This window comes from Merops nubicus, unplaced genomic scaffold, assembly GCF_000691845.1.
Source record: "Merops nubicus isolate BGI_N331 unplaced genomic scaffold, ASM69184v1 scaffold2827, whole genome shotgun sequence".
Lineage (NCBI taxonomy): Eukaryota > Metazoa > Chordata > Aves > Coraciiformes > Meropidae > Merops > Merops nubicus.
Window position 1 is genome coordinate 1 of NW_008618107.1, and position 26,092 is coordinate 26,092.

The 26,092-nt window shown below is 38.0% G+C and overlaps 1 protein-coding gene across 1 annotated transcript; it reads right to left on the minus strand.

Annotated features, from left to right (window-relative positions):
* Positions 1–3,526: 3,526 nt before the first annotated feature.
* Positions 3,527–25,680, minus strand: GRK7 (G protein-coupled receptor kinase 7). Its single transcript, XM_008943314.1, has 4 exons — positions 25,078–25,680; positions 23,895–24,332; positions 9,117–9,391; positions 3,527–3,869 (listed from the first exon to the last, which is right to left on the minus strand). The coding sequence occupies exons 1-4, from the start codon at positions 25,678–25,680 to the stop codon at positions 3,527–3,529; spliced, it is 1,659 nt and encodes a 552-aa protein (XP_008941562.1).
* Between the last annotated feature and the right edge of the window lie 412 nt (positions 25,681–26,092).

Here is a 26,092-nt window from a genome sequence, read left to right on the forward strand (position 1 = left end):
GTTCCCCAGATCCTCCTTCCTGCCCTGTTTCTGTGAGCAATAACTTCTTTAGTTTATGTACAGCTCACTTTGTCTCTTTGTGCTCAGTGTAACTGGTGGGGTAATGGTAAGGGTAACAGGGAGGATATCAAAGAACATTGGGACTTGAGATACAATGGAAAGCTTTTCCTTTCATGCCCTCTCACTGCCAGCAGCCTTTCTTCAGTAGTGTCCAGGCTACTTTAAATGATATTATTTTAAGAATAAAATTCAAGCCATTATGAATCCCACATTTCAGCCTTCTTCAATTAAAATTATCAAGTAGTTCTAATAGCAGTACTAAGGAAAAAAGGGCAGGAAGGCGCTCTAAATACAGTCATTGTAGAGTATAAAAGGCATTCAGTAACCTTTCACAGATGGCATGTAATCCAATAGAGTTCACAATTTATTTTTTTAGATTAGATTAATACTTTAATGCATCTTATCTGCCTGAGAAAGAGGGAGGCAAGTGAGATGCTGCAAAGCTGACAGCTAGAAGACTAGCTTCTAGGCAGCTAGAAGGAAAAAAACCAGCAGTTCAAATTACGCAGTGTTCTTTGCCACAGGAACTTAGGTATCCCATGACTTTAAGGTTATTTTCCTCCCACAACATCATCCCTCATTTTCTATCATAAACATCCAATGACTTGACGTTACTTTTTTTCTTGGGCACTGATCTTGCACTCATGTATATACATTTAAGTTCACTCACAGAAGTAGCATCGTTGGCTGCAACAAGACAATTCATCACATGTGTAAATCTTTTAGGATCATTGGCTTTGTTTTGTTATGGTGAAGCAGGATGCTAAAATAACTTTGTTCCTGAAAATTTAACAAAGAACTTTACAGCAGCAGGAAGAAGAAAAGAACCAAGCATTTACAGAGTCCTTAAAAGAAGTTGAAATTCATTTTTAAAAGAGACACTGAAAGTGCTAACAAAAATACAGAAATAATCTTTGCTCTGCTATATCTCTTCATATTACAAACAGAAGTCATCCATAATCTCAAACTAACACATTCTTCTCTGTCATGCACTTTGCCAAACTGTGCATTATCAGATTTCTGATGTGCTTCTTTGGATTGAAAGATTCATGGAACACTTAACCATTACAGTACTCACTGAGGTCCATCCTGCTGGCCTTTGTTAGCACTGTAACTGCTAAAACTAAACAACCTAACGTTATGTGCATATGATGTCCCGAATTCACAGATCTCAGTATTGCACCACGTTGTGAAAAACCCAGACTGGCAATACCTGATATTATAGAGGACATACCATCCTGATAGGACATTGAATTATGGTTCTGTCTATGTGTAACCTCTTTCTGTACAGGAACATGTAGATACTGAAAAATTAGTTATGCATTAGAAAGCCTACAGCCATTTAAGAGTACTGTTTAATGGATCTGGAGAATCTGTGGAACGGCCTTTCTACGGATTTGAGGTGTGCCAATTCAGGACAAAAGTTTCATGTCACTAGCACTAAGGGTGCTTTAGCTTGGCTTATTACTTAGCTGTAATAAGATGGTGATGATGGGTTTGTGGCCTTTTTTTTCCCCAAATATATATAAAGTTTTCTGTCTGGGTTTCTTAAATATATTGGCGTAATACTGTTCTGTGAGAGCCTTCTACAGATGGGAGCAATAAGATAAAAACACTTAACATCAGCAATGGAAGCACTCTCCAAAATCCATGACAGAACCACATGACTCTCCTTCCTTTTAACCTCCTCTGCTTTTCACAGTCTTTCAGGATCACCCTTCTCAATTAAAGTCAGAATTCAGCTAACATTGTTAACTATTTGACAGAAAGTCTCCCCTCAAAAGGCAAACAATTATATGCTCATAATTCATTAACAGAATTATCCATTAATCCTATGTAACACTGTTTTTCATGATTTTCACTTGAAAATTAAGTATATAAAGCATTGGAAAATCAAGTATAAATGGAAAACAAGGAACAATTCTTTTTCTACTTAGAACAACACAACGTATTACCAATGTATTACTTAGCTGTGACTGAATCACTTGAAGTAGTTAAAAAGAGTTTTTGATTACTGCAATGTTTGGGACGAGCGATAAGATAATAAATAAATACTAAAGCTACATTTTGCATGATAGACTCCACTACAGAATACATCATATCTATGGGTTTTCCTCTTTTAAAACAGATGCTTGAATTCAATCACAGTGTTGATCTAAGAGAAGTCTCTGAGTTCAGTAGGATGTTTGCTCAATGAAAAATAGGAACCGGAGTATCAGCAGCCTCTAGGACTGCAGGTACTACAGCAGCTTCAACCTCCACTTGAGTCAATGGAAATTCTGGTGAGTTAGATGACATTAAACAGCATGCAGAATCAATTTAAAAAGTTGTTGCAAACAACTACCATATATTTTCTTGCCATAGAAAACCAGCAGGATGCATCTCATGAGTAACATATTTCACCAGCAGCAAGTATATGCAGAAATGTTTCCAATTAATTAACTTAGTTTGACTAAAAATTGAAAAATAAAACACATCAAAACCTGCATGAGAATCAATGACCATTTGAAGATAGTGTCAGCTTGCACACATAACCTTTCCACCATTACAGCACTTAACAGTATAATGCATTTTGCAACTACTGAATTAAAATTTATATTGCACTGAAATAAATGTCTTGTACAAAGTCAGTTACAAATTTCTTTGGTCTCTTTATAGCTTAATTTATCACCAAAATACAGAAAAATTATCAGGAAACTTGATAGAGCTTTAAAATTGATTGTCAAAAGGAATGTATGTTTACTTATAAATACATTTTTGTTGTATATGTTATTGTCACATAAAGATTACACTTAATAATAACAATAAATAAATGCTTTATTCAGTTAAATTGGTGCAATCTTATCTTCACTGTTAAAATCAACTTTGAAAGAGTTTGATCCTTCTGTTCCCATTTCCTAGTGATACATAGAGCCTTCTTTTACATTTTATGACAATCTGAATGTATTACAATCAAACCATCCAAAACCTAACAGAAATAAGAAAACAGACAGAGTGGCTAATCAATAAGATTCCAAGTTAGAAATGGCATATGAGCTTCATTGCCTGAGAATATGACTTGAAGATTAAAAAATCTTTCTGGGAAACTGTAGAACAAAGAGGAAGCATTAGTAGAAATAACAAGAAAGTAGAAAGAAAACAAATAATTGTATGCAAAGTGGTAGTCAGTCATTTTCAGAAGGTGTTGCCTCTTCACTCTATTATTGCTTTTTGTATTTCTATCATTCTAAGTCTCTTAGAGAAATATGGTTCTTCATCTTGATAAATCTCCAATAAAACAAAAATATTATCTTCTCTGTTAGAGCAAAGGAAAACAATATTGTCTATAAAGCTGGTAGTCCTACATAGCCTGTCAACGTCATGTTACACTGATCGGTTCTTCTTAAACATGCACTGACTTTTTGAAACAGGATCTGAATCTGGAAAGTTCTGAGGTGGTTCCTACTTTTTGCTAATGATGTGATATTTACAACAACAAACAAACTCCTGACTTAGATTCCCCTCCATTTGCGTAGCCCCCAGAATCTACTCTGTTAGGATCATTCAATTCATCAAACAGTCCTGTTTCAATAATTTCTTCCTGCCAGGCTATAGGGACAGCACCTGTCGCAAACTTTTTGAAGAACTTCTTATCTTTGTCGTCAAACTCGATTCCTCGTATTTCAGAGAAGTCAGCAATGTCTGCAACATCTTTGGCATAGACAACTGATGGGTCTGGCACAAATGGAGGGTCAATGAGGTTTGCCTCTAGCCTGTGGAAATTTATTGTTTTGAAGAAGCTATGTTTTCTTGGGTCATCATCTTCATTTCTGCAACAAAGCAAAGGTTTGTTCATCAGTAGGATGTTTTGCTTTCAGACAGATACAGGTTTGTGTAGGTCTCTGTGTTGTATACATGAGAAAGAACATTTTAAAGGAGGTAATAGACATTATACATGTAATGCAACGCGGTTCCTTTTCCCACAGCCCGAGAACACTGCAGTGCACAAGAGAAGCAAAGCTGAGAAGCAGAAAACTCATTACTCTGCCTCTCAGAGTACCTCAGTCCAGGCTAGGTGTCACACGAGTTCTGCTTCTGGCGGCACACTGAGATACTCATAACCAAAGATACACTTCAACCAGAACTGAAGACACAGCAGGGTGGGGAGGGGAGGTATTGGAGTTACTGTCCAACAGTGAAAGTCCAATGGTTTGCTGTATATTAATTAAGAATATCTATTAAGCTCTAGACTGGGATACATGGGGTTAATACATCTAGGGATAGACTCTGAGGAACAACAATGAAGAGGAAACTGGTGACAAATGACATTCCTGGTTTTACCTTAATTCAAAGCTGCTATGTGTCTACATCATAAAACTTAGTTATGTCAACTCTCATAAACACTCCAAGTTTTACCGAGTCTGTTCATTCAAATTAACTATTCTTATAAATGAACAAAAATTTTAAGCAAGAAATTCACAAATGATGACATTAGCAAAAGTATGTGTACCACTGGTAAAAGCACAATCCTCTATTAATATTGTTAAAATCCAGTAATATAATCCAAAAAGGACTAAAATAATTGTAAAAACCTATTTTAAGTACATCGTATGAAAAAGAACTGCAGACCTTCAGGAGAACTTTTGCTGTTAAAGAAACAGTGAATTGTTTCATTGTAGACCAACAGAGAGACTTGTAGGATATTCTGATTATAAAAATAATCTAAGCTTCAAAAGTGAGTTAGTTAAAACATGACAAAATACCACAGCAGAGAGGACCATGTTTTCTACACCTGTGCATTGTTTTTTTAATGTATTTATGGATGTACTGGTCTTGAAAATGGTAACATAAAAAAAAAATAAATTTGTCTGGTTTTTGGGCTCAGAAAATGGTAGCTGCTAACATGCTGCTTTTTATTTTTTGCACTCCCTTACAAAATCATATACTTAGCAACTGTTAGGCCTCATGTACTCTGAGACAATGTTCTATGAAAAAAAAATGTAATGCAAAGCTTTGACAAGTCGTTTTGTCTTTGCAAATGCATAGAAGATACAGAACTAGTAGCTCTGTGTGACTATAAAAAAAATCTTCCTTTTTTAAGAGCTTACGATATGTGTGCTGCCCTTCTGAGCTCCCTTGTGAGAAAATTATGCATGGTTCTTGTGAGCAGGCCACCACCAGCCACCACCCACTGTACACCACAGATCACAGCTAGATCACCGCCTGAAGAGCGACAGACGCTGCCATCCAGGCACCCTGGGCAATGAAAAAATGGTGTTTTCAACACAAAAGAGCCATATTAATACAAGTACAAAGGTATTGATTAAGCCAACAGGGATCATGACCTCTGCATATGATAATCTTGCAAAATCATCTCCTAACTTAACTAGCTAGTGATAACCAAGTACTTGAGCAGCCCTCAGGCCTAATGTGATTTAATTATATCCACTGTTAGCTTGAAGTGCATTAGAGTTGCTGTTCAAATTAACTAGTGTCCTGGGACACTAGTGGGCTAGTAGTGCTGGAAAGTCTACTGAGCAGATGCACTCACCAAAATTTCACTTTAATTTGCTTTGATTTTCTATAACATAAACCAAAAAGTTAACAGTTGGACTCAATGACCTTAGAGGTCTTTTTCAACCTCAGTGATTCTGTGATTCTAACTGCATGTTTGTGCAACTTAGAAAAAGCAAATGAACTCAATTAAACTCTGTCAAGTTTGTATTCCTCTACTAAAAAAAAAAACAAAACAAAAACACTTTACAGATTTAGGATTTGAGATGTCAATCCTGAAAAGCTTGAGTGGAGAAAAAGGGTTACATCTTCCCTGAGTTAACCAGTGACACTGAATCTTCAGTAAGAATGGGTAGTTTAAAAAGTCAGGTGTACAAATTAAAGCTGTCCTTCAGCAGCTTTAACTTATGCAACAGGCACTTATGCAGATAACTCAAGGTCTTGCTGTCCTTAGTAGAATTACAGTGCTAATCTTTACATAAGGATGAGCTGTCCTGGATAGCACAGCCCTTTCTAAGAGGTACGTGCAGGCTTTTATTCTGCATCATGCCCAGGCATGGTATCCATCCTATCATTTTCCTTCTTTAAGTAGGGCAAACAAGAATAAGAATATCTTAAATAGCAGAAAATTAAAAATAAATGTGTGTGATTACCTTTCTGTGTACATTTCTCCCATTGCTGAGAAATAAGGTAACAGCAAGCAAACAGAATGATTGCAAATGATTCCCTTAGAAAAGGGAATGTGGGTAGAGCAAGTGAATAGTCTGGTGCTGGTTTTGCTTCAGACTTGCTGAATGAACTGACCAAGTCACTCACAATCTCTAAATGTCACTTCCTACTGCTCTGAAATTTTTCTATTTCACAAAATGGTCTATGACTAAATGTCTGCAAAGCATGCTGACTTGTAAGGTAGAATGCTTTCAATGTTTTCCTATTTTAAAATAAGTTTTTTAAAGATTAAAAATAACACATATTTTGTACCAAACATATTCTATGTGCTGTTGAAAATATTTTTTCTCTGCAGCCTTGCAAAGTTGGGAAAACCCATCAGGCACAAAGAGAAGTTGTCTTAATTAACACTGGAATAATAAGAATATGCATATTAATGATATATTTCATTAAAGTTAATTCTTTCAGGCAAATGTGTGACTAACATATTGCAAAACCATTCCACAATGTTATGAAATATAAATTTAGACAACTACTTGTGCATTTTCATTGCACAGGGCTCATTATTGGGGCCACTTCTGTTGAACATCGTTATCAATGATCTGGATGAGGGCATCGAGGGCACCCTCCATAAGTTTGCAGATGGCACCAAGTTAGGTGGATGTTTTGATCTGCTTGAGGGTAGAGAGGCTCTACGGGCTGGACTGATGGGCCAAGTGGTGTGAGGTTCAACAGGGCCAAGTGCCAGGTCCTGCATCGGGTTACAATAACCCCATGCAACAAAACAGGCTTCAGCAAGAGTAGCTGGAAAGCAGCCCCATGGAAAAAGACCTGCTTCACAGACAGCTGAGTATGAGCCAGCAGTGTGCCCAGGTGGCCAAGAAGGCCAACAGCATCCTGACTTGTATCAGAAATAGTGTAGCCAGCAGGACTAGGTGAAGTCTTCTGATGAGTGGCTGAGGGAACTGGGGCTATTTAGTCCGAAAAAAAAGAGTCTGATGGGAGACCTTATTGCTCTCTGCAACTACCTTAAAGGAGGCTGTAGAGAGGTGGGTGCCAGTCTCTTCTCCCACGTAAGAAGGGATAGGATAAGAGGAAACTGCTTCTATTTGCACCAAGGGAGATTCAGGTTGGCTATGAGGCAAAGTACTCGGCACTGGTGAGACCACATCTTGAGTAGTGTGTTCAGTTTTGGGCACCACAGTACAGGAAGGACACTGAGGTTCTAGAGAGGGTACAAAGAAAGGCAACAAAGCTGGTGAAGGGTCTTGAGGATGGGTCTTGAAGGGCCTTATGAGGAGCAGCAGAGGGAACTGGGGTTGTTTAGCACAAAGAAGAGGCTGAGGCTGAAGAAGAGGCTGAGACCTTATCGCTCTCTACAACTCCCTGGAAAGGAGGTTGTAGGGAGGCTGGTGTTGGCCTCTTCTTATGTGCCACAACTGACAGGGCAAGAGGAAATGGTATGAAGCTATGCCAGGAGAGGACTAGGTTACACATTAGGAAAAATTAGTACACCAAAAGGGTGATCAAACACTGGAACAGGCTTCCCAGGGAAGTGGCTGAATCACCATCCCTGGATGTATTTAAATGCCATCTAGATGGAGTGCTCAGGGTTATGGTGGAAGTGGCCTGGTAGAGTTAGACAATGGTTGGACTCGTTGGTCCTTTCCAACCATCGTGACTCTGTGATTCTGTGAAAATTTCTTCACAGAAGGGGTTGTAAAGCACTGGAACAGGCTGCCTGGGGAAGTGGTGGAGTCACCATCCCTGGAGATATTTAAAGACCTTCAGATGTGGTGCTGAGGGACATGGTTTAGTGGTGACCCAGCAGTGCTGGGTTAATGGTTGGACTCAATGATCTTGAAGGTCTCCTCCAAGCACAACAATTCTATGACTCTATGATTAAGTTCCTGTGTCTATTCCACCTTTAGATTGAAAAACGTACAGTATATACAGATATTTGTATTCACAGTGATTCAAAGCATGGTGTTCTAAAGACAGGTACTATAAGTTTCCTGTTCATTTTTTACATGTTTATTATATTAATTTTATTTTGTCTACATTGCAGACATAGATCTCCAGTCTGTCTCATTAGAAATGCACTAAATAATTGTTGATACATATATATGTATATACACACACACACCCCTCAGAGGGATCAAAGACATTACAACCTAATTATTATAATGTTTAGATTTCCGGTTTTCTTCTTATTGAACAGTTACTTGAAATTGTTAAGTCAAGGACACATCCATCAATCTTCATCAACCCAAAGCCAACTCTGAAGTCCCCAAAAATCTTTTGCTTTACAAGAATTTGTGCCCAATATTATTTTCTTCCTTTTCGTCCCTGGGATGAGTCAGGAAGGACAGGAACCTCTACAAGACTTTGCTTTTTAAATAAAGGGGTTAAGGTCTCTTCAGTAAGAAGCCAATGATGCAGCCTTGCAAGTTAGATATCTGCAGGGAAAAGAATCCACACTGCAGATTTGGATTTTTGCCCATATCATTCCAGTAAGTGATATGGCTAAGATCCTGCATTCAGTCTGCACTAGCATAAATGCAGGTATCTACTTTAATATCCTTCACCTCTAGGAAAGAAAACACAAGAGAAATGGGCTGCTCCTTTCTCCCAAAACTATACAGAGGCTTATTCCACAAAATACCAGAATGGAACACCTATAAGGAGTTTGGGGTGAGGACAGACAGTTACACGATTACAACAAAATTCCTTATTTCCATATTATCTTCAAAACTTTCCACCCCTCTTTTCTTAGAAATGAAAGGGAAAATTCGGTACTCTGTAGAAAGTCAAGATCTAACTTCATTTTGTGTAATATGTAAAAGAATAACACTGTTTGCAGCTTTAGTCTGAGTTTGAGAAGTAAGGCATACCTGCTTCCTAAACGATTCTCTGCTTTCTTAGCCAAAAACAGTCGGCAAATATCTTTCGCTTCCTCTGTAAAGTTGGCATGTTCAAATTTCACCTCATCTTCCAGAGTTCTTCTTCTAACCTCCTCCTTAGGGACCTTTTCTTTGTAATCCTTGAATGGTGTTCGCCCAGCAATCATCTCATAGATACTGCACCCCATAGCAAACCAGTCCACAGGATAGGTGTACTCTTCGTCTTCCTTCAGGATTTCCGGAGCCATGTAACCGTTTGTCCCAGCCTATTGCAAACACACAGACAGATTTACTATACAATGTCAGTAAGGAAATGCAGATCAAACAGGCTAGTCTATAATACTTCCAAATGACAGTAATACAATTGATACACTTTGTCTCTAGAAATGTTGTGTAATTGATTTTGTTATCTAGAAACTCTGAGGTATAATTCTGTTTTAGCATATGGACTATATCTGTCTTTAAACATCCTAAATTACTGGAAAACTACCTTAAATACATTCTTCAAAGGTCAAATGTCTGTGCGATTTCTACCTAAAAATGGTGTCTTTTTAAGTTAATGTTTAACTTGCTTTCTTCTTCCATATTAATGTTTTTCCTTTTGAAGACAGTGTTGTTAGCTTTGTCCTATAAACAAAACTAGCAATCACTTTGAAAAGATCACAAAAAGAGAAAAATCAGACAATGACAAATTCCCTCCACATGCAGTTGTGTAACTGGTCCAAAACAGAGGTCTGTTGCCAATGAGAAAATTCTCATCAAGCCAGTAGCTGAGCTGGATGAGGAAGTTCTCAACTGTTCTCCCTGTTGGGTTTCTGGAAACGGCCAAGAAAACCTCTTAAAACCACAGTAAGAAAGTAAACGTATGAAAACTATAATTAGCAAATTACATGCACTGAGATAAAAAAATGAGTTAGTATTTCCTAACTGAAAAAAGCTCTCTGAAGACTAGTATTATGTACAGCACTAATGGACCCTTCTTCAAGGGAAGAAGTGACAACTCTCTGAGAAGGGATTCTGCTGGCTTCCTTTCCAGACCATGCTTGGCACAGTCCCCCTGGGGAACAGAATGCAGGGTGTTCAAAAAAATACCTCCTGCTGCCTCTCTCTCTCTCAGGAACTGATTCACATGGGAGGGAAGAGAGGAAGTCAACTTCTATATATGCATTCTGCTGCACTGTTACATGATAAGGATGTGACATTTCAATCAAAACAGCATTTGCTCAGCTGACCCGACATCTTCTGCCACATCTGATGTTATATCATATTTTATGCATTTACAAGATTCAGGTAGCAGTGATAACGATGTCAGGAGTTGCCTGAACCTCTTTGATACCTTTCTGAAATGCTAGGGTGATGTATTAATAGTATTATAATTTAAAATGAAAAATTATGTTTGTGCAAAATCCCACTAGAGGTTATTCAAGGTCACTATTACTGCTATCAGCACACAAGCAGTCTCAAGAGATCCACTCAAAAGCAGAACAGTTAGAAAAAGGTAACTACAACTGGAGCTCACTTGGGCAAATTATATTTGTAAAAAGCATAGCATGAGAGATTAATTTCATTTCATGGGGTTTGGGTAACTCCTCTAGTTTTTGCAATGTTAGGCACAGTGTTCCTGATCTAGGTCTCCCTATAAACTTTAGCTCATGCCACTACACATCATTGCTTATACTCTGCTGTAAACAATGTGTCCAAGAGGGAACATCTTAGCATCAATTACAACACTGGGCTAATGGACAGAAAATCAAATCCAGTTTGCTCGTCCCCTTTGTTTGTTGGTGTTGTTTTTGTTGTTGTTTTTATTTGCTTGTTTGTTTGTTTTTCACTTTCAGGGATATCAAGCAAAATTCTCTATTTGGCTGAAAAACAGCAATGTGATAAGAACAAAAATATCAGCCAAGCTGAAAGCAAAAGAGAAGGCTAAAAGCAAATTGCTGTCTCCCTCACTAAACCCACAAAAGTACAGAGGACCCATATGGGCACTGCAGAGCTAACATCATTCTGCAGGTAATTTGTACTGTTTGCATGGAATTTCTCTAAGTAAAAGTTAATATTGAGAGGTACCCTGACAGTATTACATCTTTCTATATGATTACTGCTCCGTTCAGAAATGGGGACAAGTGCTCAAATATGGACCACAGAACCCAGCTCCATCTGGCCTCAGAGGATCATGAAACTGGGAGAGGTTGAAAGCAGCAGAGAAAGTTTGGTATGAAAGGAGGTACCCAGCATCCTTTGTACCACAGCTCATTGTGGGTTAGCGAACACAGACACTAAATAGGCTTCTGCATTTTTTCGTTTTCCTTCTGGGAAGCAATAAGCATCCTTATTTTTACTGAGATGAAGCTGGGGCACTAATGCCTTGAAGGACTGATGAGTCACATCGTCATCAAAATGTACCCTCACAGTACAGTCTTTGATAAGACACTACTTTGCTGCAACTCAGCAGCACCATATGGGAACTGGATAAATCTAAGATAGAAAAGTCAGAATTAGAACTCTGTGAACATAAATGTGTCTCAAGGCAGCTCCTTTCAGACTGCCTCTCTTTCCTTCCACTTGTGTTCTTTCCCCCACTGTTACTTTTTCAAAAGAACTAGTTATCAGGTAACTTTAGTCTCTTCCATGTGTATTTTCCACTTAACTTGCACTGCTCACACCATAGAGAAGGACACCATGATTTGACATGGTACTCATGTTTCTCAAGAACAGAGAAAGTGAGACCACAATTGCAAAACAAAAAGGCTGCATGACAACAATTTAATAGAAAGAGAGATGAACTAACAGCAGCTTCCCTTCAGACTGAAGTGAAAGACAGTGGACAGAGTTACTGTGAACAAGAATTAAACTTCAAAATTCTAAATCAGTAGCACTGAAACCTTTTGAGCTGCTATCAAACTGATCCAGCTCACTCTGAGAGAAGTCTACAAACATACATTGTTCCACTAATACATCAACCCATTCCAATTCAGAATTTTGTGAGAACTGTTTTTCTCATGGAATTTCCTCAAAACTTAAACCTGATCTAAAAGCAAATCTCTCCCAGTCCTGAAGTTTTCTTATGATTCACAATGAAGGAACTGGCTGAGAAGCAGCAATCTAAACCTAATTTCACAATCACTGAAACTCAAACCCCAGTTACATGTTACCATTTTAGAGCAGAAACAAACATTTCCTAAGTAGACAGCAGTGATGTTTAAGGGGGGAGGAAAGAAATACATAAATTTCTGCAATCTTTATCAAAACATGAATTTGAAGGAAGGAAGAAAAGAGCTTGTATTTTAGTCTTTTCCACCTATTTCTACAAATGCAGAGCTTTAGCAAAATCATTTGGGAAGAAAGATTATAATAAAGCCATAAGCATTTGCTGTATTAGGGAACACAAAAAAAAAAAAAATAAATTATTCAACCCCCTGAGCTAGAAGAACACATATTTTTCACATGAAGATTTAATTCTATCTTTGGCGATTAGATAGCATTAGAGGGAAGCTAAAACTTAAGATCCCTGCACTAATCATTATGGTAAACAAGATGTCAAAAATCAGATCATCTTTCAAGGAAAAGAGATCCTGTGGCAACATGAAAGGCAGCCTAAACGACTCAGGAGAGGTTTATTTAAACAGGTCAAACAGAAGCTTAGTGAAGAGTGTTTTTAAACTGTACAGTTCTCACTAGCAGTAGTGAGACCTAAGCAGCAAAACAATAGTGTATTAGGTGGAAAATGCATCCACTGATTCCCAAAGCAAGAGCAAATCAGAGGAATGAGTTAAGTTACTCTCAGCAGGCCAAGGAGTAAATAAACATACTGTAGATTATACTCAAATAAAAGTAAAATGGAAAAACAAGGGCTGAAAGGAAACGAATGAAAAGATGTCACAAAAAAAGATAAATGCATTATTTTTGAGAAGAGGTATATTTTCCATGGGCTGATATTGAATATTTAATTCAGTTAGAATTATATGACCATGAATGGATACCTCTAAGTATGTGTTATTGGTGTGTCTATCACGTCAAAAAAAAAAAAATTAAAAAAAAAAATTAGGTTTGTATGATTTCGTAGTTGTTTTAATTCAACACAATCTAAAAGGAAATTCAGAATCTGTGTTAACCAGAAAACACTTTTTCTTTACATGGATAAATTTCACTCTTTTAATGTTAACAGGGAAAATCAGAAAAACAAATTTTAAAAGTTGAAAGTCTTTGGTGTCAACTCTACACTACTAGGACATGCATTGAGTTTGGACTGAGACTAAGACCAAGCACATTATTTCCTTCTTTCCTGTAGAATTCCTGATAAACCCAAGGAACCATCTGAACATATGTGTTGACTGCTCAAGCAATCTTACAGAGGCATGTAAACACAGGGAATTACCCATTCACTGACCTGGAAGTGTCTAATGGGACATAATTAAAAAAAAAAATCACGAAAGCACTAAGGAATGTTTTATTATCTTAAATTTTTTACAGAAGGCAGAAATCATAAGCTATTACAGAGGTACACAACTTTTTGAAGTGTAGTCAGTGCAACACTAGCTATTTTTTGCTTACTCTCCATCTAATACTGTCTTTTGTGATTATGAGCAGGATGCCTTACTTGACTATTTTTATATTTCAAACAGCATATGCATTACATTTCAGTCAATTAAATTTTAATTTACTTGCTTTTGAAAAGGGTTAACAGATCTACTTCTTCCTTTATTTCTCTATCTTGAGAAGAACCCAAAATACAATTTTTCAATAACCTTCTAAAATGTAATGACCAAATGTTTTCCTTGGATATATTAGTGAAGTTCGGTTAAGTGGAATTGTTGCTTTGAGTGTGGTTTGACATGGCATAGTAGAAATGACTCATCTGAAAGTATACAAATGTTTCTTTTGTGAAGTAAGAGCCTGCATGAATTTTTAAAAGGTTGTATAATTTTAATCTTTAAAAAACCGATGTGATCCTGAGTAGCACAAAGTGCACTCAGCTCTCAGTACAGTCACTGGGTACTTGGCACACCACAACCCTGAGCAGAACGGGGCTCCCAATGCAAGGATACCCATACATCCTACTCAGATTGCTGTCCTGAGAAGGGAAGGGCTCTTCAACACCACCATTACCCCAGCTTCTAGCAGACGCAGAGGGAGAAAGCCCTCTGGAGCTTTCATCAGCACAGAAACAGGCGAATGAGCAGAAGAGGGATTTAGATCTCTACCTTTTCCCACAGATCTCTGCAAAACAAACTCAATTCATGCCACAAACCAAACAGTAAAGCAAATCAGAATGTCTATCTTTTGTTTGCCATGGCACAAGAACTGTTGAACAGAGGAAAAAAAACAAGCTGAGTTTAGCTCTATCAGCTGTATCCTGGGGCTTGGTCCTTCCTTCCTCCAAGGGGTGCCACTGCCTGCTTTGTTCTCTTGTCCAGCTGTTCCTGCACTCCTTCAGCAACGGCCTCAATGGACCCTGCAGAAATGCAGGAACAGACCACAGAAAACTATTCTCTGCAGACAGGCTAATAGGCCCTGGCTGTAGAGAAGAGTAATTGATCTGCCTCTGTCACTCACTTCACAATCTTCTTTTTTCTCCCAAGAGACACTGAGTAGAAATGGAGCGTAATTTAAACGAGTCACACAGAACTGCAGTCCCTCCACACTTTCTCACCATGTTGACACAGTAACAAGAATCTAGATGGTAAAATGAATGAGCAATACTTTGAAAATACTTTGAAAAGTCTTACAGAGCAAACATTTAGGATATTGTTAATGTTTAGCAAAGGTAAGGATCTCGTAATGGGAAAGCCCATCATAAATTGATGGGCTACTGATTCAGAGAACACAAAGAGTACCTAGAGAAGATGAAAAGAAAGACTATAGGAGCTTATGAGCTACTGAATCCCACATGGTAAAATGAATAAGCATCTATCTTTTAAAAGGTAAAATCAAATCTAATTAGGACAAAAGGCATCTTTGAAAAGTCTTACAGAGCAAACATTTAGGATATTGTTAATGTTTAGCAAAGGTAAGGATCTCGTAATGGGAAAGCCCATCATAAATTGATGGGCTACTGATTCAGAGAACACAAAGAGTACCTAGAGAAGATGAAAAGAAAGACTATAGGAGCTTATGAGCTACTGAATCCCACATGGTTACATAAAAGTCAAGACTAAAGGGTTTTTTTTCTTTTTAACACAGGGATGTAATTTTAAGGAAAGCCGTTTGCCTTTAAAAAACCCACACAGATAAAAGCACAAAAGGGACGAAAGAAATTTCTGCTTTATCAGGAAAAAAGGAAACAAAATTGCCTCTGGGTTCAAAGTCACTAACTGGAGTAGTAAAAAAAAATCTACCTTGGTTTTTATTCTTTTAAACTTGGGAGATCAGTAGTCACTGAAATCAAGGCAGTTGCCCAAATGAAAGAGAAAGGCGCTTCTGTGGCGGTAGGGGCAGGCTGCCGCCGTGCTCACTGGGGAAGAACAGTCAGAGCACATTCTTCAGCTTAGATTCATGCGATATGGAAATCAAAGGTATGAACGGCTTGAGGGAGGACAATCCAGTAACTGGGCACCGATTTTAACTTTGTACTCTAGAGCATCTTCTGCTTTCTTCCTGGGTGATCCCATGTTAATCGCTACCTTTGACGCAGATCCCTACTAAAGATAGAACCTGATAACATACCCACCTTGGTGGAATGTCCTCAGGAGAAATACACACTCACAGTGAAGCAATCAGGCTTTATAGGGATGGAGCGTATAGGACAAACAGAACACTTGGTGCACACTCATAACCACACAATTAGAAATCAAGAATTATCAGACTTCTCTACTCTTCCTGTAGCATGACCACCCAGCATGGCTTCACCACAAGGGCAAATCATGCCTGAGAAATGCGGTGGCCTTTTGCAATGGAGCTAGTGTTGGTAGATAAGGGAACAGCAACTGACATCATCTACCTGGACTTGTGCAAAGCATTTGACACCGTCCCACATGATATCATGGTCTCTACACTAGAAAGACATGGATGTGAATGAAGGGCCACGCAGTGGATAAGGAAATGGCTGGATATCTGCAACTCAGAGAGTTGCAGTCAACAGCTCAGTGTCCAAGTGGAGACCAGTGATGCGTGGTGTTCTCCAGGAATCTGTTCTGGAACCAATGCTGCTTAACATCTTTGTTGGTGGTATGGATAGTGTCATGGAATTGAGTGCCCCCTCAGCAAGTTTGCAGGCCACACCAAGCTGTGTGGTGCAGTCAGCGTGCTGGAGGGAAGGGAGGCCATCCAGAGGGACCTGGACAGGCTTGAGAGGTGGGCCCATGCCAACCTCATGAAGTTCAACAAGGCCAAGTGCAAGGTCTTGCACCTGCTTCAGGTCAATCCCAAGCACAAATGCAGGCTGGGCAGAGTATGGATTGAGATCAGTCCTGAGGAGAAAGATTCTGGGGTGCTGGTTGACAAAAAGCTCAACATGAGCCAACAATGTGGGAGTGCAGCCCAGAAAGCCAAGTGTAGCCTGGGCTGCATCGAGAGAAGCATGGCCAACAAATTGAGGGATGCGATTCTCCCCCTCTCCTCCAGTCTTGTGAGACCCCACCTGGAGTACTGTGTCCAGCTCAGAAGCCACCATGAAGATGATCAGAGGGCTGGAACCCCTCTCCTATGAGGACAGGCTGAGAGAGGTGAGGTTGTTCATCTTGGAGAACGGGAGGCTCTGGGGAAACCTTACTGCGGCCTTCCATATCTGTAGGGGTCCTACAAGAAAGCTGGGGTGGGATTTTTTACAAGGGCTTGAAGTGCTAGGACAAGGGGTAATCAGTTCAAACAGGAAGAGGGTAGGTTTAGATTAGATGTTAGAAAGAAGTTCTTTACTATGAGGGTGGCAAGACACTGAAGTAAGCTGCCTAGGGAAGATGTGACTGCTCCATCACCAGAGGTGTTCAAGACCAGTTTGGCTGGGGCTTTGAGCAACCTGGTCTAGTGGGATGTGTCCCTGCCCATGTCAGGGGGCTTTGGAACTAGATGATATTTTAGATCCCTTCCAATCTAAACCATTCTATGATACTATGATTTTCCCTTTGATTTCCCTTTAAATTTCTCCTGACCACTTCCCATCTATAATATGGGAGTAATAATAGTACTTCATTGTCAGAGATATTTATGGCTTTATTATTTAATGACCACAGAATATTCCATAAACAGTATTAATAAGGGAGAAAATTCTCCACCCACTTTGTCCTGTCTATATTTTATGAAGCTCTTTATAATGAATGCAAATAGAGTATCACAGCACCAAATGTTGTGTTTCTTACCCGATAAAATAAAATAATTTTTGACAATGTTGAAGCAACAAGTGGCCCACTGATTTAGCAAAATGATAATTCCAGAATATATATTATTTTTAATAATAAATAATGAGGCTTAACACACAAAGGGACTAACCAGTGCTTAGCACTTACATAGCATTCTTCATGTTTAATGAGCTTAATTAAGCTTTCTATCAGGTCTAGGAACTTGATAAGGGATCTTACCTCTTGATTTTTTACAGAACATGCTATAGCACTTCCTAACTGTCAGGTTAAACTGAATGAAGATCATGGTGAAAAGCCATGCAAAGAGACACGATACTATGTCTTAAAGGGCTCCAATCTCTTTTCCCAGACAGAAAAACTTGTATTGTGAGTGGCACACCATGTGCAGGAAAAGCATTTCGTGGGATACATTGCTTCTCATTCTTTTAGATGACTACAAACATCCTTTCTGCCATCTCCAAAACTGCAGGAGGCAGAATGATCCAACAAAATAATTTTTGCTCCCTTCACCCTTAGGATCACAGCATTTGTGGTGGGTAAGGTTGCATTCTGTAGAGAACATGTTTCACATATTTAAAAGATCTGATGTCATGATGACACACTTCATAACAATTGTGATCATCAAAACTTTTAAGAAAAAAGTTCTGCTGGTAAAACAATCTATTTTACATATCATACTTAAAAATGCATAAGAAGAATGGTGCATTTGAAACAGCAAAACAGCAGCAAATCACTCTAATCCTGAGCAAATGAAAGGCTGTCATTTTTCCAAGTGCAAAGGAAGAATACATTTTTACAGAATCTTATCCAGTAAGAATACCATGTGATAATGACCAAAGGTCAGCTGTAGAATAGCTTGCTGAGTTATTTTTTATTTCACAAGTCTAAACCCTCCTCCCACTTCTCAACTGCCTTGAAATTAAGCTGCAAGATTGAGGAACATCTAAATAGATTTCCTTCTGTTTTCCTAAGAAATAGAGTCTTACAATAAACAAACATACAGGAGGGCAAAAGGACATTCTGAGTAAGATTTTAATCAAAACATGTTTTTCCTATAAAAATATTATTATGTCCTTCAAATGCATAAAACCTAGCACAGGAAAACTGTGAAGAAGCCTGAAACCTCTGAAGACATTAATGCACTTTTATAAATACTACAAAAAAAGTTTGTCTTATTTTCCAGTTATTATGCCAATATTAAAGCTCTCTGGCTCACATGAATCTGCATAAAAGTACTTAATAATTTACATGCAACAGTTGCTGAGCACAAAAGCAATACACAATAAGGGCAGAAAGTCTGTCCTGAAATAAACAACAGATACGGACTGAGTTCTGGAAAAATGGAAATAAATCTTCTATGTTTCCATGTGCAGAGGATATGAGGGTACTGAAGAGAAGAACATGCTTACTTTTCTCACAACTCTTCCCAGGAATTTAAGTAGTATTACTCTTTCGGATAAGGGGAGGGCCATTTGACTCACAGACAACAAGTGAATTTTGAATTGTTTGAGAAAAAGTTGCAGAGACGTCAAGAAAAAGGATTTCAAACTGTTCAAATGGAGAAACCTAGGATGGAGGTTTCTCATTTCTGTCATCTGCAAAAAGAACTACTTCCAGAATCAATCAAGTGAGTACACACCTAGACAAAACATTCTGCCTATGGAAAAGCCATCTTTGCAGGCTCTCAGTTTCTCCTTGCTATTTCAATTATATACGACAATGCCAACATTTTAACAGGTGTAGTTTTAAGATGCAATCTAATTTATGCATGGTATGATCAACACATCAGAACAGATGCTACAGGCATATTTGTACAAAAAGTCATAATGGTATTTCCTAAAGTCCTGGATAATTATATTATCACTGGCAGAGAGTTTATTTCTGTTTCCAGTGATGCCAGCAAGAACTCTGCCTGAGTAAGTGTGCACATACACATTTCCAGGAAGGTTGCATAGGTAGATGTATATATATAACAAGAAGATCCCATGTAATCCCTGTTTAAGTAGCTTTCAATTACCTTCTTTTATTTCCAACAGTGTTATTCAAACTTGTGGGTTTTGGTTTGGTGGTTTTTTGTTACTTCTCCATTCTAACGCCAGTCAGCATTTCACAAATACAAATCAGCACATCTTATTGACATTAAATTTTTCTAAATTCTGTGACTATTAATGTACAATTATTTACAATTGTCTGTACATGCTCAAAATAACACTCACATGGAAAGTCAGTTACTTCTTTTTGCTACTTTAGCACTTGAGAAGAAAGGGAGAAAATAGGTGTATAAGCAAGCTGGGTACCTAACTCCTGTAAGACCTTTGTAAGCAGCATTGTTTCTGAAAGTAGGATATTTTTATTTATAATAGTTACAGACTATTGGTATAGAGCACACAAAGATGTCTCAAAAGGAAGATATGTAATGACAATACTTAAAGGACACCAAAGCTCCTTCTTCAATTACGTAAGTGTTAAGTCATCAGCTGCACAATGCTTTTTCTGCAGCATAAACACACATTATTTTATAAGAAGGCCACATTAAAGTCATCCATCTAAAATTTTAAAAAACCCTTTGCACTCACAAAGAAAAATAATCTTGGCTGGTAAACAGTATATAAACATTATAGTTTCATAGAAACCTTCACGAAAAACTTGGAAAAATGTCTAAAAGAGGAACTCATTAATTAGCCTATCACTCCTGTCACATGATAACCTAATCACCTAACAAGATTTACAAAAGGAATTTATGGATCCTCCAGCTGATGTATGGGCGATAAGCATTTATTTGTATATGAAAGGCTAGGAATTCTTTTATTCTTTTAAAGCAGAACAAATGTATCTTTAATGGCTTGTACACTTGTGAAAGGTGTACAAAACTTTCAGAATGCATCAAAATACTATATTTTTTCAATCTCTAATGATATAAATCCACATATAAATCTATATATTATATACTAATCAACCTTGTAAAAGGAACGATGATGGTCATCACATGATGTTCCTACTTCATAGCACATGGAAAAAAAAAGAGCTATAAAAAAAAAGGCAGAAAACTTCTGCTTTGTTCACTGTTATGATATATTAAGAGACACTTTTATACCAGTATAGTTGCAGTCCTACACATGGAGATGAAGATTTTATAAGCTGGTGCCTAAGATCGGGTATCTATTCCACCTTTGTTTATGTGGCTCCTCCTGATATATAATAGCTATGGAAGAGTTTTCTGTTGTATTTTGCTTATTCACAAGGAAGATTCACTTAACACCTGAAGAACTAGGGAGATCATGACAAGATTAGCACTCGGGAAGAAAAACCTAAATCACAGAGAGATTTTTAGACTGTTGAAAAACATTTAATTATTTTACTTTAGCATTTCTTTAGCAAACCTGCAGAAAACAATTTTGAGGAAGGTGCTCAATTTAAAAAAAAGCACCATTTGCTTCTTCATGTAAGAGCATGACACTAAAACTGGATCTCCATAGTCAAAATTAATACAATGTTGTAATAAAAGTAGTTTTACTGAATACACAAGGGTAGCTTACACTGCAGAAATCTGTTCAGTGTCAGTAAATTGTTCAAATATGACCCAGAAAAGTATTTCACTTCTATTACTCTGAAATGGTACTTCAGCAAAACCAAGAATTCAACAATTGCTGCTATTGATCTTTCTAAGATTAAAATCAAGAAATGTGAAAGACCAAACAGCTCAAGCTCACAAACTTTCATTAGCAAAAAAAAAAGGAAAAAAAATTCAACCCCTTTTTTTTTAATATATCACCCTTAGATACAATTAAAAAAATTATTTCTACCTTACATTTAACAAATAAACTATCTTAATTTTTTGTAACATGTGTAAGAGACTGACAAAGTAAAATTCATCTTCAACGAAATAAATCACAGAAGTACCATTAACTGCACCAGACTGCTAAACCATAATTTCATTTGGTACTAGGGGTATTAGTTAATTACTTTCAGGCAGGAGAATTACAAGTACGATTAAAGCAAAGTTAGGCATTATTCTCACTGTGGAGTAGAACAGTACTTTAAGTATGATATTGGAGAACCAGGTCACAAGAGAAAGTTACAAGTTTGTAAGCCTTTGAAGTCAGAACTGCTGGAATTACAAATGAAGGTCAATGTATTATAAATCCATCAAAACAGAAGGATTCTTTGCAAATGGATAAATAAACTGAAATGAAAATGTTTTATGTTACAAATCAGTAGTATTTTCCCTAAAATTAATGGTTGAAATTTATAAGCCTTATATTGTCAGTTCAGATCATCATCCAAACTCTGAAATTATGATGTTAGGTGCTTCACTCAGGTACACAGTACAATACCTGTTTGGCCTGGAGGAATATATTTTCTGCTTTAGTTTATAAAATTACCCTTATAAAAGTGTGTCCCAAAATGGTATAGCCGATTAAATTGAATTTAATAAATCTGATCTGGAGCCATGTATTTTCTTAGGTGAAAATAACCCCAAACAGTAAAAAAATCTTCAGAGATTATATTTCTGTAAGTGATAACAATTTGGTAGTCATACTCAAAAATCATGGTGTGATATAAACATTCTGCCAATTCTAAGTCACAACGTAACTGTGATTAGTAAATAAAAATTAACAGCACCATTATTATTTTTTTACAGAGGTACACTGTGAAGTTTAATGCAACATATTTTCTAAAGGTGATTTTAGATCTACCTGTGTATGACATTATTACTATAAATTATAGTAATATCTAGCTCTTACATAATGTTTTTCTAGTTGTAGCTTTCATATGACTCCAATATGATTAGCTCGTAGAGATACGAAATATTACTGGGAATTATTATTCAAGTTCCTCATAGTTATGATACAGAAAATGAAAAAAAAATTTTCTTCCTTCTTCTATTTCAGTGTCTTATAGGACACTGTTTTTAACAGAAATTCCTTATAACACATTACAGTTGTGTCATATATTGCTCTTTAAGGGTTTTGCTCTAATAAAAGCACTCATATTACAGTGAATAGTGCTTCTAAAAATAGTTTAACAGAAAAAAAAAATTATAACAACTTGATGATGACTGTTACAGAAAGTGAGAGGGAACAACTGCCTTGTGCACTACTGCTTTGAGCTTCCATCCTAATACCAACAAAAGTGGTTAGACATTTCTAAATACACTAAGTTTGGGTTTTTCTTCCTTCTGCCAAACAACACAAATTTACAAGTAGGAAAAACTGCTTTTGGCCAAAATTATTTTTTATGATCATAACAACTGCATGCATCTATTACTTCCAAAGCATAGTAGGGTTCACACATCGAAATACCATCTTCACAAACAAAACAACATTCCCATTTCACCTAAGTTCTATTTAAAAATCTGCCTTAGCCTCCACAGACACTGTACTTTCATATCCAAAACACTACACAGTCTCATTTAAAAATTATTCCCTACCTAAAAATACATCAGCCGCCATATTTTATTTCACTGAGAACTAAAAACACAATACAAACTTTTCAAATTGCCAGAAAAAAAATATATCCAGACTAAAAATTACTATATTAAGCAATATCAAAAGATATGTGCACTTCAAGCATGGTCTAAAAGGTTACTAGTAAGTCCTCTCCTACTGAATTTCTACAGAGTAACTGGAAAGACATGGAGAGTTTAACATAGGGCAGTTAGACCTGTTTATGTTGTTTCTGTTCTTTTAGTGTATTTCAGACCCATTCACTTGTTTTATACATCTTTTAGCTCCAGACACCTTGGGAGAAACACGCTTTTTTTCATAGTTAAGCTACCTGAACACATCTTTCTTGGGTAAACCTCAAGACACTTTACAAGTCTGGGTTGGTTTGGGATAATCCAAAGGCACAGCTGAAGTGCTGCACAGTCTAATTCATAGAGCACAAACCAGTTGCTCATCTGTCTCTTCCTTCCTACACATGCACACAGGCATGTACGTTTGAAAACTGGTATCGAGTCTGCTAACTTTTTCAGGAATTAATTGGGGGGGAAGAGGGTTAGAAATGGTTTATTGTGCAGCACCACAAACACCTGCAATACAACCAGTATTATCACTTAATTGTAATCTGGAAGAAATTTTATTCTTCTAGGAGCAAAAACTATATACAGAAGGAGCCATATCTTGAGTGCTGCTCATTAAAAAAGTAATTTGTTAAATCCCTAACTATACACTACTGCTCAATGCACAAAGCATTTGTGTTAGCCTCTCTGAAATGATTGGTTCAAGACTTTAGAGAAATAACAGGTCAAGTTGATTCTACTGTTTTGATGTAAGAGAAATTATTTTACTACATATAGCACCTAGAGAATTAATTAACCAAATCTTCTTACCACCTGTCTCTTAGAATGAAATGACCACATAAGGTCTTTAGCAAAGAACAAATCCCAGGGAATTAAGTCTTGAACTCATAATGCATTAGAAATAGAACAGCTTCCTTTCCCACTGCCCATGTTCAATGAATTTGTACTCACCCTCTGAGTGATGCCTTTTCCATCTTTGATTTGTACTGCCAATCCCAGATCAGATAGTCTGCAGTTACCATTATCATCCAGGAGGACGTTTTCTGGTTTCATGTCCCGGTACACGATCTTGATGGAATGGAGATGCAGAATCCCACAGGTGATCTGAGCTGAGTAATAGATGACCCTGCTCATCTCCAAACCCCTTTCTCCCACATTGTAGATGTGATACTTCAGATCCCCTCCATTCATGAGGCTCATGACAAGACACAGATGGGTTTTGCTCTCATAAGCATAAGCTAGTGTGACTATGAAAGGGCTGTTGACCTTCTCCAGGATCTCTTTCTCCAGTAATGCCATCTTCTCTCCACCTTTCTTTTTCAACCTTTTCTTATCCAGTTTCTTGCAGGCATACATCTTGCCAGTGTTTTTCACTTGGGTGGCACAAACCTAGAGAAGCAAGATGCGCAAAGAAAGGCAATGAAGGAATTTTATACAAACAGATTGGAATATCAAGGGCAGCAATGGGCAGGGACTGGGGTATCACAGACACTTATTAGTAGCTGCTAATTTCCATAGCAGACCATATTAGCAAAGAAAATGAGGAAAAAACAAGCATACTATCTGTGATGTTCCAGACCAGCATATGGTGGACCTTATGCAAAGTTCTTGAGGACACCATTATTAGCAAATAAAATGAACAAGGACCCGTTCTCTGACCATGAGAATAAATGGCATATACAGCTTGCATCTGTAGAGCTAAACTCTCCTCTGAAAAACAGATAGGCTTATACTGGGTTTTGGGAACAGATCCTGACCTGTGCTGTTCCCTAAACTGCACATAGGAATTATTGGGTAGTATGTGAGCTTGCACAGGCTGAAGTAGTGCCAAGGAGCAAAGTAATAATTAGTAACATGGACAAGTCCTGCAAGCTTTTGTAAAGAAGCCTGCTTTTTTACCAACATAGATGCAGAATATAAAACTTTTAGAGTAGCTCTTCACTAACAGGTGTCTGGAGCCTACACCACAGTATAGATAAAAAAACAAACCTAATTTCTGGGAAACTGACGATCTGAAGAAGCAAGTCTTGCAAAGCCTTAGGCAGTTTAATCCATTGTCAAGTTCCTCTTTCAAATCCACTGTTGGTCTTGAAAGAGGAGGGATGACCCACATCCTTAAAAGTACAGCTCTTACCTCTCCAAAGCCACCTTTGCCAAGCACTCGGAACTCATAGAAGTATTTCTCAGTTACCGGCTGCTTCTCAAAAACCTTCCATTGGATGAATTTGTCATAGAAGGGGCTGGTCTGGAAGTCCTGGAAGGGCTTGTCTTTAAGGAAGACCTTTGTTTCCTCCTTGGCCAGCTGCATAACATTCTCATAGTCTTTTGTAGCAGCTGCCTGACATTTGCTAGCCAAGTCAGAGCTCATGAAAGCCAGATAGTTTTTGGAGCCTTCCTTAAGAAAATTAGTTACCATATTCTCCATGGTACTGCCCTTGACATTGTCCTCTGCCAACTCCCAGTTTGAGACCTCATCCAGGAAGTCCCTAGCTACCAAATACTCTGGCACTGTCTCTAAGAAGTCTCTAAAGAATTTCTTGCCAACGGGCTGCTGCTCGCAGATGCTCTCATAATCAGCAACGATGGACTGCCTGACCTCTCCGCACTGTTCAAGCTTGGGCAGCGAGAGGCTCTTACGCCTCTTTTGCATCTCCTTGGTGTCTCCATCTCCACTCTTCCTTGCCTGCAGATAGGCTGTGTTGGCAATCAGGTTGTCAAGCCCCCCCATGTCACACATCTTGGCAAGCTCCTGGGGTGGCAGAGCCTGGTTGAGGCAAAATGAGTAACTGGCGCAAGTGCTGTGCTGTAGCCGCCCTATACTTCTGCCTGCTAGTGGTGTGTGAGGGCTTCTGAAAAACAGCAGACAGACTAACTGCTTTTGCATTAAATACCTCTCAAGGATTTTCACTAAGTACCTTTAGGTATATGCACCATTTGTGGAAAGTGATTGGTAAGAGGTTTCTCTGTAAGGAGCTTTGAGTTTGCTATGTATAGCTGAGGGATGACACCCAGGGCAAACCTCGCTGGCAGCACGGAATCATGCGTTGCAGCTGGTGGTTTTCAGAATGGGTGCTGAGAAGCTTCAGAGGTTCCGAGACTCCCTCAGTATGCCATGTCCCTGGCTGCTGAGAACATGCACAGATTCCTGG